The sequence below is a fragment of the Sphaerodactylus townsendi genome, linkage group LG11 (assembly GCF_021028975.2).
Source record: "Sphaerodactylus townsendi isolate TG3544 linkage group LG11, MPM_Stown_v2.3, whole genome shotgun sequence".
In the NCBI taxonomy this organism is placed as follows: Eukaryota; Metazoa; Chordata; class Lepidosauria; order Squamata; family Sphaerodactylidae; genus Sphaerodactylus; species Sphaerodactylus townsendi.
In genome coordinates, this window is record NC_059435.1 from 31315640 (window position 1) to 31329435 (window position 13796).

Consider the following 13796-nt stretch of genomic DNA (forward strand, 5'->3'; position numbering starts at 1 on the left):
TATGATAGCCCTATTTCCACAGTAAGAGGCCAGTTCTTTTTGCTGGATATGAACACCAATAGCAATGTGGTATGAGAGTGTAGCACTACCCCCTCATTAAAGGTCTGGAAAACGCCAGAGGCAACAGTAATTACAAATGATCCATAAAATGAGGTCAAGGATAGGCATCACATGCCTCAAGATCAGTTATTTCCTCCAAAACAAATTATACCCATACTATGCTGCATTTGTTGAAAGATTTTCTTTCAAACATAGGTCACAAAGAGCAGAACTTGTTTAGGTCTTAGATGTGGACCTCCAGGATTCACTAGTTATTTCCATATAGATCAGTTCAGCTTTATGAGAAGACATTTAGAGGACAGGAAAGGGGAAGGGGACACAGTCAACACACTGAGTTGGCAAGGCCCTAGTTCCAAAATGAAAGACATGGGGTCTCCTGGTAGCATCCCTGCTGTTAGAAAGCAAGTCTATGCATCTAGTACTTTTGAAAAAAATCTGGCCCTTCCTTCAAGGAACTCAGAACATGCCACAGTTCTCCGTCATTTTATCCTCACACCAACCCTGTGAAGTAGGCTGAAATGGGTAGAAGGTCACCAATCAAGTTATAGGGCAGAACAAAGGTTTGAAACAGGGTCTCCAAATAATACTCTAACCATTACTCAATACTGCTTCTAAGGTGCGGCAACGTGACGGATATTTTAAGACGATAGTTTACAGTTTTTAGAGGCTGTCGAAAAGGCTGCAAGAAAGCCCGAAAGGTGCGGCCAAGAAGCCACAGGCGAGGCGTTTGCAACCGACGCGCCAAACGACCTTTCCCTCTTTGTTTCCGTCAGCCACCAATCCATAACAATAGGCCAAGGACTGACGGGCCGGGGCGGTGGCCGGGACCACGACGACGACAACAAGGGGGCAGCCGGCAACGACGGAGCGCAGCCCTTGCACCGAAACCCGCCGCCCTCCCGCTCAACTGCCAACATCCGGGTTCCTGTCAACGCGGCCGGCTCCTCTGCTGGAGGCCCGCGGCGCCATAGCCGAGCCTAGCCTCGCTGGGCTGGGGGAGGGCGGGGAGCCGAGGGAGAGCGCGCGCCCGCCCGCGCGCACAGGCGAAGATGGCGGCGGTGGTCGGAGGGCGAGCCGGTTCCTTTTCTTCGACGGGGCTGGGCTCGGGCTACGGGGGGGCCGCCTTCAACGCTACGAACAGCGGCAGCGGTCCCGACCCGCGCGAGGACGACGACGGGCAGAATCTCTGGTAGGGGAGCGCCTCTCCCTTTCTTCTCCCTCCCCCCTCCATCTCTGTAGAGGGATACCGTTACTCCCCCGTGACTCCGCCTCCCCCAACCCCACCCTTGCTGCGGGCCAGGTGCACTTACCTCCCCTCACCTGCCTCTCGCGGCCGGTGCCTCCCTTCTCCCCAGCCCCTTTAGGATGCACCCAGCCAAATGCCGCCACCCCTTGTTCCGTCTCGCTTTCCTCCACTCCGGGGATGGTTTTCATTTTCCGCCCCTCCTTTTACAGCTGTCCCCCCCCTTGCTCATCAGCACCGTTTGGGGAGGGGGCTCGCAGAAAGTCCCAGGTTCATTCCCCGGTGGTATCTGCTCTTTAAAAAGGACCGGGTCGTAGGTGAATGAAAGATCTCTGCTTGGATCCTTGGAGAGCTGCTACCGGTCACATTATTGTTCACTCTAGTGGCTTCCGCACAGCATATTTACAACGAGTTGCAATCGTTCTGAATAAATTTCGTCTCCCATGAAATGAATTCATTTATAACGATTGCAACTTGTAAATATGCTATGCAGAATAGAATGGACAATAATACTGCCCTCACTAGATCAAGAGTCTGACTGGATGTAAAGCGGCCTCCTGGCTTCTCCTGGGTTATTCAGTCTGTTAAATTGACAGGTGCCCTTCTTCATCGGCCTCCCTGTTGTTCCTCTTTCCCCGGCAGGTCCTGCATCCTCAGCGAGGTGTCCACTCGTTCCCGTTCGAAATTGCCTTCAGGAAAAAATGTCTTGTTGTTGGGTAAGTGGTCGATGTGTCTCTGCTCTCCCTAGCTTTTTACTTATTAATTAGAAGGTTGGGCCTCTTGTCTTAGTTGCTGAGCTCAGGCAGAGGGCGTGTGCAGAATACCGCGTTGTGTTTTGTAGGTTGTGCGGAAGGGAGGGGTAAGTGGTTCATTGCAGCGGCTCATTTGGGTGCTCTGTTTCCCGCCCCTGCAGGGATCTGATTGGGAGCCGGCAGGTATCCCTCTGTTGAATGAAAAATGCAGCGTAGGCACGATGTTAAGATTTGCCTTTTATTTTCTTATCATGAACATGAATTGCTTAACTGACTTCCAGGGTCCATTTCAGGGTCTCTGCCTGTTTATTGACTGACATCCTAGGAGGATGAGCTCTGCCCACATGTGTAAGACCTCTTGAGAGAGCATTGCTGTCACAAATCTGTGTTATGGCCTCTCTCTCTCCACTGGCTTGCATTACGCTTGCTGTCCTCATCTACCTGCATTTCAGTCTGCTCTGATATATTTGCCTAAGCAGACTCTCTTTCTCTTCCCCACCCCCAGTGTGTCTGGTGAACAGCTGGTGTGGTCTGAATCTTCCCTGGAGCAGTGTCTGAATTTGCTATTGAGAAGTGCATTGTGAAAAATATGCTATTTTCTCAGCAATATTTCTGCCAATATGTGGGCATAGGCTGTCTGGGGCACTGTTCCATGCACTATCTCATGACATTCTCAACTAGGGTGTTTTCTTGTAAATAAATTCTTTTGTAGTCAGGCACTGTAGCGGCAGATTCAAGCTGCTTCTGACCCAGGTAAATTTTGCTTTTGAAGGAAGTATGCAGGGGGTTTGCCACTTAGGAACAAAAATACTGATGTTATTGTATTAGTATTTTTCTGTTGTGGATTGTTGCTATCTGCCATATCAAGTGGCAGGCTGCTTTCCATGCCTGCAGTTCTATTTATGACTGATTGCCCCAGACTGTTGTTTGCCATCGCAGTCTGAGCTGCTTTATTGCTCTCTATGTTGCTTAGTGTGCAGGCATAAAATTTTGAAAGAGTTGGGACTGAAAATGTTTTAGCAGGAAATGCTGGACAAAATTGAGGTAAGAGCACATGATTCTGCAAAATACAAATAATAATGGGTGAAAGAATCAGAGTTCATAGTAGTTTGTAAAGCTACAAATGTGCAATGCTTGAGCTTTCCTAAAAGGAACTTGTACAGGAGGGTAGAGAGTTTTAATTGACAGATGACTTATTTTTATCAAAAATGCAATAGAAATTTGTCTAGGTGGCTTTTATCCCTACTTTGTCTTGGGCTGTGCTGCTTAGATGTTCTTGGGAATACTGGAAGCATGGCATGATGGAAGATTCTTTAGCATCTGGATGGGAACTGTGTTCTTGGCTCTCATAGTTTTTAACAATTAATGAAAAAGCTGTTCTTTATCCGCCCATCATCATGTGGTAATTTGTTCTATATCTCAGTAATGTATGTGCCAGTCAATGTCATTTTGATTCTAGTTCAAAGCAAAGTCATTTCTATTTACTTTCACTTCCATTTATAACTTCATTACTTTCTATCCCGTCTTTACCTGATACATATCTTTTTGCTGATCTAACATCCTAAACCTCCCTGTAAGAAAAAACTTCACTCTCTGCTCCTAGTTACATTTTCTACAAAGTATTCCATGGCACTTCTACTCATTGGTTATCTACTGACTATAATGTGACTGGGTGAGCTAAAAATACAATGTAAGAGCAGCACAAAGATCTAACAAACTGTGAACTTGCCTTTTTAAGGGCTGGCACAGTCAAAGCATTGTATCTCCATAATAACTGTGAAAGCTTGGTAACATGTCATAGGACTACCTCTCTGTGCTTAGCATTGATGCCAGTCTCATGGTTAGTTGTATTTAATGTATTGAGTGAATTATATCTGACAGGAGGAGAGGTCAAGGAAAGTGGATAGAATCCCATGACCCTCTGCCAGTCTGTTGGGCTATGAAGTAGAACAACATTGCATATGTTGCACTAATGAGTTCTCTTTCTGCTTATTATTGCTCAATATATTGTATTGACTGGCAGATGACAGACCCATAAATGACCTGTAAATGCAAGGCTCATCTAGAATTTAACCTTCTGAGAGCTTTGTTTATTTTACAAAGTTTCTGGCAATCCTGAATTTTATTTCATTGAGCACACCTCATTAATTAGGGGCCGTGGCTCAGGCATAAGGTCTTGCAGGTAGAAGATCCTCGGTTTAATCCCAGGCATCTCCAATGAATGAGTGGCAAGAGCTAGGAAGTCTTCTCTGTTTGAGATCCTGGAGAGCTACTGTCAGGGAGGGGCTGTGCCCTATGGTTGAGTGTGTGCTTGGCATTCTGAAGGTCCCAAGTTCAATTCTTGACATCTCCAGTTAAAGAATCTGGTAGCAGGTGATGTCAAAGACCTCCTCCTGAGACCCAAAAAAGCTACTGCCAGTCTGAGTAAATAGCACTGACTGTGGTGGACCAAGATTCTGATTCAGTATAAGGCAGCTTCCTGTGTATGTGCCTGTGAACTACCAGTAACCTGCCCATTGCTACATGATAGTTGTTCATCTCCCAGAAAACCAGAAAAAAATTGTGAAAAGATCTGTTACAGGTGCTTTAAAAATTCACAGGTTTCTCTGTTCTGCTTAGCCCATGTTCTGAATCTAGGAGAGAAGAAAACTTGGTAAAATACTCCCCCTTGGGGGGAAGTAGCTCAGAATATTTTTCAGAAGTTGAAAATATTGATGACACGTGGAGTAGACAGTACTGAGCTACATTGAATCATGGTGTAACTCAGTTTAAGGCAGCTTCCTATGACCATGTAAACTAAAAAAATGTTCAGCTTGAGGCATGTAGACTGAGGGCCAGTTCAAATATTACAATGTCCAGTAAGAACTTGAGCTATCCTGTGCGTGCTGGGAGATCTGTTTCCTAGGCATGCAAGGGTTTGATTTAGGTCAAGATCTTAATGCATATAAAGAAGGCGCTTCATCCCCCCTCCCCCAAAAGCTGTGTAGAAGTCATTTTTTTGCACGTGCCAGAATCCTGATCCATATTGAACCCAAGCATGTCTGTGAAGAATAGAACTCTCAAGGGTGCACGTGATTCAAAGTTCTCATGGGCATCTACAAGGACTTTGTAATTTGTAAATCAGCCCTGTCTGGATAAAAAGCAATTTTTAAAAAGATAATTGATTTTTTAATACTTTAAAAAGTCTGTATCCCCAGATTGAATGGTGTAATACAGTGGTTTCTAAAGCATACACCTCTTCTGAAGATGCTTTAAAGGTAAAAAACGGCTGTCTAGTCACATTTTAAATGTGTGAAAATAGACATAAATCTGAAATGTGAGATTGGCAATGAAGCATCTAAGACCTTTGCCACAAATATGTGTAGATTTTTGTCTGCATATCTTATTAGAGGCCTTTAAAGAAGTCACATAAGGTTGCAAATAAACTTGCATCTTGGGAAGGCAATTATATCATTTAAGCTAGAGGGGTTGCAATCCAATGAGCTCTAGCTGTCTGCAGTGGTGTACAGTTGCCTGGGTTGAATGCCCCATCTAAGGTTGTTTTTAGTAAATAACACTAGTGGGCATATGCCTTCTTAAAAAGGGCCTTTTACTTCTGTAGTCGTTCCCTACACAATACTTACATCTTTGTTATTTAGATTAGTCTCTATCCTTGGCTTCTTACTAAGTCTAAGATGACAATTCTTCTAACAGCTTGGTTAAACTGTAATTGAGAAATCTTAAAAAGAAGTTATTGTTTTTATTATTTTGTCTCAGGTTGCTTTAGCAGAACTATATTAAAAATCTGTTCTGTTTACTTGGAATAACATGTTTACAACTGCTGGGTATTGTGGACAACAGATATTTTCCTTCCTTGCCAAAGGTATTAGGATTTCTCTTAATGTTCTGTATTTAAGCAATATAATTTTTAAGTGGGTTATCTTACTATTTAACCAGAGCCCCCACAACAGAGACAATAATTGTAAAAAAAGCATTCAGTGTTTTAAAATACCTTTTAATGTAGACGTTAAACTATGAATTAAATAGGCCTCCTTGAAGAAGTACTGGGGAGGGGAGAGATTGAAAAACATAATTTAAAAATACTTAAAGCACCCAAGAAACAAAATCCAAGCAACACCTTTCTCATAGTGAAATCTTTTAGGATGGATTTTCAATTAAATCTTTGTCCTCTGTCTCCCTTGTTTGGATTGAAATCCAGCCTGTGGGAGTTCCAATGAGCAGTCTGAGAATCTTATTCATTGTTGAAAGCGGGGTGGGGTGGGGGGGGTCCTCTTCATTATTAATTTTGAACATGGGGAGGGGAGAATCAGATAAATAATTCTGAGCTGATCCAAAAGAGTAGGTTCTTTGGTTTCTCATGGTACTTCATGTGTCAAACGACTTGAGCTCTGACTCACCAAAGCTTCTGCTGGAACATATTTTATTAGTCTCTAAGGCAGTGATGGCGAGCCTTTTTGAGACCAAGTGCCCAAATTGCAACCCAAACCCCACTTATTTACCGCAAAGTGCCAACCCGGCAATTTAACCTGAATGCTGAGGTTTTAGTTTAGAAAAAACCGGTTGGCTCGCTCTTCCTCCGCCCCAGCCTCTCGAGCAGGGGCCAGCCTGCTCTAGCCTCCAGCAAGTATCGCGCGCACCGCTCTGTACCTCTCAAGCATCTCTGCCGCCTCTGCACCACCCACCCCCCTCGGGCAGCAACCACCCACAGCACAGGCACCATGCCCGCCAGCCAAGTCCTCCCTGCTCACCGCAGTGCGTGCACGTCGTGCTCAGTGCCCCAGGCCAGCCTAGATGTGTGTGTGTGGGGGGGGGGGTTGATTTTCCGCCCCCACATAACGAACTCTGTGTGTGTGTGCCCACAGAGAGGGCTCCGAGTGCCACCTCTGGCACCCGTGTCATAGGTTCGCCATCACTGCTCTAAGGGGCCGCTGGACTCCTGTTTTGTTTTGCTAGTTCAGACTAACATCTGAACTCTGCCGGATGAGTGGCTTTGTGTTGTTGGAGAGAATTTGGCTGCATTTTTTCATGAAACATTAATGCTGTCTGGTAACATTAAGTAGGCTGTTTTTTTATATTAATGTGTAACTATTCTTGTGTAATAGAAATGTGGTGGGTTACAGACATTTTAAACCCTGTTGTAAGGTGATTAGGTTTATCATCTGTCTCATTCTTCATGATTAAGAAATTAGAAGAAGCTAAGGTCTTCTCTGTGGCATGGGCAGCCCAATCCAGATGTGCGGCCAACAGTTCTGTGGAAGCCATGGATGGCCACGCCAACATGTTTTCTCCTTACACCAGCATAAGGGGGACTCATGCTGGCAGACGGTGCAACAACATCAGCATCCTGCCACCTCATAGCTCTCTGGCAGGCAAACCTGGAAGTCTGGGCAGCTGTGGAGCTACACTGGCATCCAAGTGGACACCAGTGCAGGGAGGCGGGTGTCCTCAGGGGTGGAGCTGATATTAGTCGGCTTCCACTGGCGTTCCAGTCTGGGTGTGCTGGCTTTTGCCACTGCAGACTTGCACCACACAAAGCTGCATCATAAGCCTGTTTGTCCTATGGGGTAATTTGGGCAGCCCAAGGAATTTAAGTTTTTCTATCTTTCTGAACTACCCAGAGCTCCCATGGAGGCGGCATGGCACCACCATACCAGCTATCGCTGTTCATAATGATCTGTGAGGTAATCACCTTCAGTTTATGCCACTGCATGCACTTTACACGAGGCCTTGAAGACTGTCCCAGAACTTCAGTTAGTTTAAAATGTGACAACCAAGTTTCTGTTAGGGTGAGATGCAAGAATTGTATCAGCCCTGTGTTGGAGTACGCACTCTGGCTGGCTGTCCATTACCAGGTGCAATTCAAAATGCTAGTCCTTACTTTAAGGCCTAAATGATTTGGGACCAGGGTACCCGGAGAACTGCCCCATCCCGTACAGTTCAGCCTGCTAGTTAAGGTCTTCGTCTGAAGCACTACTTCTGGTATCCCCTTCACCAAAGAGAGGTGGAGGCAACTAGAGATCTGCCTTCTCAGTGGTGGTATCCTGCCTGTGCAATGCCCGTCCACATGATTCTCACCTAATGCCTACATTACTGGCTTTTACACTCCAGGCTGAATCTTTTTTTGTCAGCCTTGGCCTGTTCTCTCCCCGCTGTTGTTCTATTGCTTTTATACCTGCTTTAATGCTGATTTTACTGGTTCCTGTTTTAAATTACAACCCCTGTTGGCTATTGTTTCAGTTTAATTTTAATTATTTATACATACATACCCCCCCACACACACACATACACACACATTACTTTATTAAAGTTGTTTTTAGATTTGTAGTCTGCCATTTCAAGAACACTAAATGTTTAAAAACCTTTTTTCCATGGAAAACAGCTTCCGTCGGGAGTAGTGTGTTAACATTTGGACTTTAGGAAACCTTTTTGCCTAAAGCAATATTATTCAATCTGTAAAAAACGTACAGAAAATAGCATTGCTGGGCATTGGAAAATAGTTAAAATTAGTAAAGATTATTCTGCTCTGGCTAAATGAGGGAGAATGCGAGTGATTGGTAAATTCTTTACCAAGAAAGCAGATTAAAAAACGTGTTACATCTTACGATTTAGTTCAGTATTGAAATATGTTGTGTGCTTACCAGCTAAGAAGGGTGGCTGAATTTAATGGTTCTTAATTCTGTTTACTGGTAAATTTATTTATATCTGAAAATCTGACAGGATCACATTATTCTTGCATAATATACATAATACAGACATTGTAGAAGAGGTACTTCATTGTCTCCTTCCCCTCCTTTTCTGAATTGATTCCTGCCACCCCCCTCCCCCACCCCCCCCGCTTCTTTGCTGCCACCCCTTGGGTAACAGAAGGGGGGTGGGGAAGGAGTTTAGATGCAGACTTTATAAGTTCTCTAGCATGCCAGCATCCTTTCTGGCTGAATCGGCTCAGTCAGAAAAAAAACAGGATGGGTGGGCTAATCCTTGAGGCAAAACTGCACACTGGGCATTTCCCTACAGTCTGTGAGGCTGTCGTCTTGTTTTTGTTTTTTAGAAGAGAACAATCTTAAAGTCAGTGGGACATTTCCCAGTCATCTGATCTAGAAAGTATGTCGTATTTTCTTCATAACTATTGACTTCGTGAATACATAGGCATTATGTGTACTTGATCAATTGATCATATGAATTTTGATCGGCTTAAATTTATTTGGGTATTGTGTCTACTACAGCTGGTTTGTCTTTTTTAAATTAAAAATTATGCTGCAATTTGGAATCCAAATTCAGCCTTTTATGATCTTATAACGTCTGCTAGCCTTATGTCAAATCTACTGTCAATGTCTATAATGAGAACCCCTCTTCTTGTTTCTGATTGCTTTGAATCTGTTTTGCCTCCAAGGCGGGTTGATTTTAAATGACAATTTGAATGGCCAAAAAAGAACACTGTAATCAGTTGCTGAGTTAAATCAAGTTTTGAACTATCTAATTATTATGTTACTTGAACAAGTATGCTTACTAATTAGTTGACATAACAATTAAAACATACTTGTTTGTGACTAAATAGAGTTTTTATATTACCCAAGGGAATGATGGGTTACAGTGGATGGTGGTTTTCTGGATTTCATCATGTATTAACAGCGGTAGATAGTCAGCTAAGTCATTCTGGAATTGAGAATTTCTCTAATAGGTTTGTGTTTCTCTGTTGTTACTTTTTTAGGCAGTAACTAATTATTGGGGGTTTTTGTGGAGGATTGTTGTGGTTTGTGTAATGTGAGGCAGGGCAGGGGTGCATTAGGTGCAGGTGGAAACCACTTCTGGAAATTTTTGGGCCCCATATAAAAAAGGCTGGCTGAACCAGTTGCTTGCTGAGTTGGGCTGATCATTGTTGTGCTGTCTCTCCCCACCCCAACAAAAAACTGCCCCTGCAGTGCTCTCAACAATTTGAATAGGACAATTTCCCCAATTTTTCTCTTTCTTTCAACTTAAATCTACTTTCAACATTCTGTGTTTAGGCTTCAATAAACTGCTATTTGTTTTGTTTTTTAGTTTGACCGATGTTCAGTGTCATCATTTTCCATCCTTGGAGTCTGATGAAACACCTACCTGGTCTGTGGGTGTTCTCCAACAGTGGGGCTCAGTCATCCAGGCTGGCTAGGTCATGCCTCCAACTGTTCAGGCAGGGTTATGTACATTTGTTGTATACTTTACTGGACTGTAAGGGGCCATCCCTATCTAGTCATGCAAAAGCACTGCTCCATGATCTATTCCTACTTTGACACCACATAAATTATACATCCCCTCTTCGCCTCACTGATGAGAAGACACTTTTGCAGTAAATCCAGTGCATTGTTTGCTACTGTTGTGGTTGGAATTAGTTTGCTTTAAGTGTAGTTACTTCATTTTAAAGCAGACAATTACATACAATTTTAATGCAACTTGCACTTTAAAACATCTACTAAATATAACTTTTGATGAACATAAACATTTTAATGGCTGATTTTAGAACACCCTGATAATATCAATTAAACCATGCTATTATGACACTATAATTTTTTGCATTTTATTGTGACATTAATTAATTTTCATGCTGTATTAATTTTCAGGACACTTTTAACTATTTTCCTCAGTCAAGAAATGCTTTCAAATCTTTACCACAATAAAGATGTGTGTGTAAAGCACTTTCAAGTCACAGCTGACTTACAATGACCCCTGGTGGGATTTTTGAGACAAGTGATTGAACAGAGGTGGTTTGCTGTTGTCTTCCTCTGCAAAGTCTTCCTTGAAGGTTGCCTTGCAAAGTGCTGATCTAGCTTAGCTTCCAAGACCTTGCTGAGATTGGGCTATACTACTATACAACTCCACATACCAAGAATGCATTTGTCTTATTTTTCAAGCTTCTTTTATCTGTAGTTAAAAAACCCAACTTCACTGTTTGCTTGTGGCACTCATTATCAGTTTCACTTTATTTCCAGATTATCAGACTGAGTTTTTCTGTGTTTCTCGGATTTCTATCATTACTCTGGTAGTTGCTTCTTAACAGTCTTAGGGGTCAAGCTAAGGGTCAAGGGTCAAGCTTTGCTCATCTGCTCAGGGGCGTTTGCTGGGGCCACTCTACAAATGGGCAAGATCACCAGCCAGCCATGCACATCCTTGTGGCCCCCACCTTCCTGAGAGGTTTAGGAAGGCTTCCAAATGCCTGTCATTTCACTAACCATATAAAATGGAGTTGTTTAGGAGAGATTTTCTCTAGAGATAATAGGGCTATATTGTAATAAATTGTATATTGTAATATATTGTTTATGAAAGTGCTTTATAAAAGGAAGGGGACTGTAGATTATACCATTGTGTATGACATTTTGCTCTGACCAGGATAGTCCTGGATAGTCTGCCAGAGTTGTTACATGGAGGCAGGCAATGTCAAGTCACATTTGAACATCTCTTGCCTTGAAAATTCAATGGGATTGCCATAAATTGATGAAATTTGAGAGCAAAATAAAATTACCAGTTTGCTGCACCTATTAGTATGTTGTTGCTTTATTATTGCTGCATTGTATCTGTGCTGTGTGAGTATATTTATTCAGATTGTGGTAATCCTAATCCTAGAATATTGCCTATTAATTTTTTTGTATTGATTGTATTGGTGTACACTGTGCAATCCTTTCTGAGTTTCAGTGAGAAAGGTGGACTACAAATATAGTCAATAAACAAATACTTGTTGCGCACACTGATACATAGGTTTTTTTAAATTTAGAAAGTCTGTAGTGAAGATTGCAACATGCATTGGAGGACTAGCTTACAGGTGTCTAGGAATTCTACAGTTTTCTTCCTCTGGCAGCTTTTTTTCCTCTTAATTATACCTCCCCGAAACTTCTTAAGGTGTGACTCTGAGCAGAAAATGTGCAAGAGAAGAGAAAGTTAGCCAGGATTCTCAGATGCCCTCACCTCATGTCAGTCTTACGTTGATGATTTAACTCTTGGCAGAGTTTTGAAAAGAAGAAAGTACATGTAACTGAGACACACATGGCTGTTATTCAGTCTCCTAAGGGCTCACAGGTGTGATGCTGGGAGTTCCATGAGCAAAGCTTCCATCACTCCTTCCGCAACAAACTAAAGCATGTGGGAGTCCAAATTTTGATCAGGACTACAGGCTAAGGGAAGGGTTTTTTAAACTTTCAGCACTGTTTCAGATCAAGGAGGTAGAATTAACCATCCTTCCTGCTGCACTGTGGTCCTGATTTCCCTTGTATCTAAGTTTCAGTGGGGGGAAATTATTGGAGCTCCTTTCATTCCACACCAAGCATCATGTTTGTTTGAACACTAAGAGTTTGGGTTAGTCAGTGGCCTATGTGTAGTGATAGCATCCTATTTCCGAAGACCTATCAGTAAATGGTTTGCCTTTCATCTGCTTTGCTCTTATGGGAACTCTTTGTCTAGCATCTGTTCTAGCAGGGGGCAGAACGGTGCTGCATGCACAATGCAAACTCTTATGTGGATCATATGGGGTCTTGACTGGAAGGAACTATGTGGGCTACTTTTTAACTGTACTCTCTCACAATCTGTGCAACTGTTTTATGGACAATCAGAAAGAACACTGTTACTTAGCAGTTCTCAGGGCTGAAAAGGGAATTTCTGACCTCCCCCCCAATTCTCCATCACATCTGAAGACTTGCATTGAATCCCCTCCCCCAAAGTTCTTGCCACTTCTCTGGAAGACAGTGAGAAGTTGGGGTCAGCACATTATATATCTCTCTCCACTCTTAACTGTTGTCAGTTAGAAGAGAAGACATCAACTCCCAGACAACAGAATACTAATTCCCCCCCCTTTCCCAAATTTGTGGTAGTGGTTTCATTTGGGGAAGTCCAGACACAAGGCCACACATCAAATCCACACAAGATCACATAATGTGCATCCCAGCTGTAGCTAGTTAAAGTCAGGTATGCATACTGATGAGCAACACTTAATATCGGTGCTCATTAGCTTTGCATTAAAGCACAAAGGAAGATGTCAGTGTATATGTTCTCACATCTCTCTTTATGACAGTAAGTCAGATAAATCCTAGATGAACATTGAATCTACTATGTATTCAGTCAGACAGCAGTGTTCCTTTAGTCTTTGACAAGGAAGGACTGTTGACTAGTTGCTTGGTCTTCTTGCCTTTATTGCTGTAGCACATTGCTGTCTGTATAGTAGGCTGTTCCTTTACTATAATATGCTGTTCCTTTGGGTACAAAATACATTGAATATCTGTGAGGGTCCTTACAACTTTATAGGTTTCTAAACTTTGAGGTTTGCAGGATTCTACTTCAGTTTTGCATATTTCACAATCCGCAAAAGACTGCTCAAGAAATAGCTAAAGTGTTTTACATAGTGGGGTTTCTGGAGGTAATATATGACATATGATTAACATTTATTAATGTTTCAAGGGGCAAGTTTTATAGCATCCCCATTCCCCAACCTATAGCTGAGGGATTTGGATCACTGGCGTAGGTTATTTCCATGTTCAATTACCCATTGTCTAGTTCCCATTATCTAATGTTGTAGAATAGATGTTTAACATAAAAATGTGTAACATGTTTTGAGTAAGTAACACTTTGTCTTTGAAAACATTTCAGTCACTTCAAAAGAGAACATATTTAATAGTTTTTTTCCAGTTTTTCTGCTGGAAAAGAATTGATATTTCCTGCCAAATTTTTCCTTTTAAAAATAGACTCTTACATTTTTGCATGAGATGCTGGATCTTAAAGCCAGT

At 42.5% G+C, this 13796-nt stretch overlaps 1 protein-coding gene across 1 annotated transcript in view; it reads left to right on the top strand.

The window, feature by feature from the left end:
• The first annotated feature begins 1062 nt into the window (after positions 1-1062).
• The window catches only part of DYNC1LI1 (dynein cytoplasmic 1 light intermediate chain 1), a 32870-nt gene continuing 20136 nt past the window's right edge, over positions 1063-13796 (top strand). Inside the window, exons 1-2 of the mRNA XM_048510815.1 lie at positions 1063-1249; positions 1946-2019. Of these exons, the coding sequence (XP_048366772.1) occupies positions 1110-1249; positions 1946-2019 (214 nt within the window). The 5' untranslated portion in view covers positions 1063-1109. The remainder of the gene's footprint in view (positions 1250-1945; positions 2020-13796) is intronic.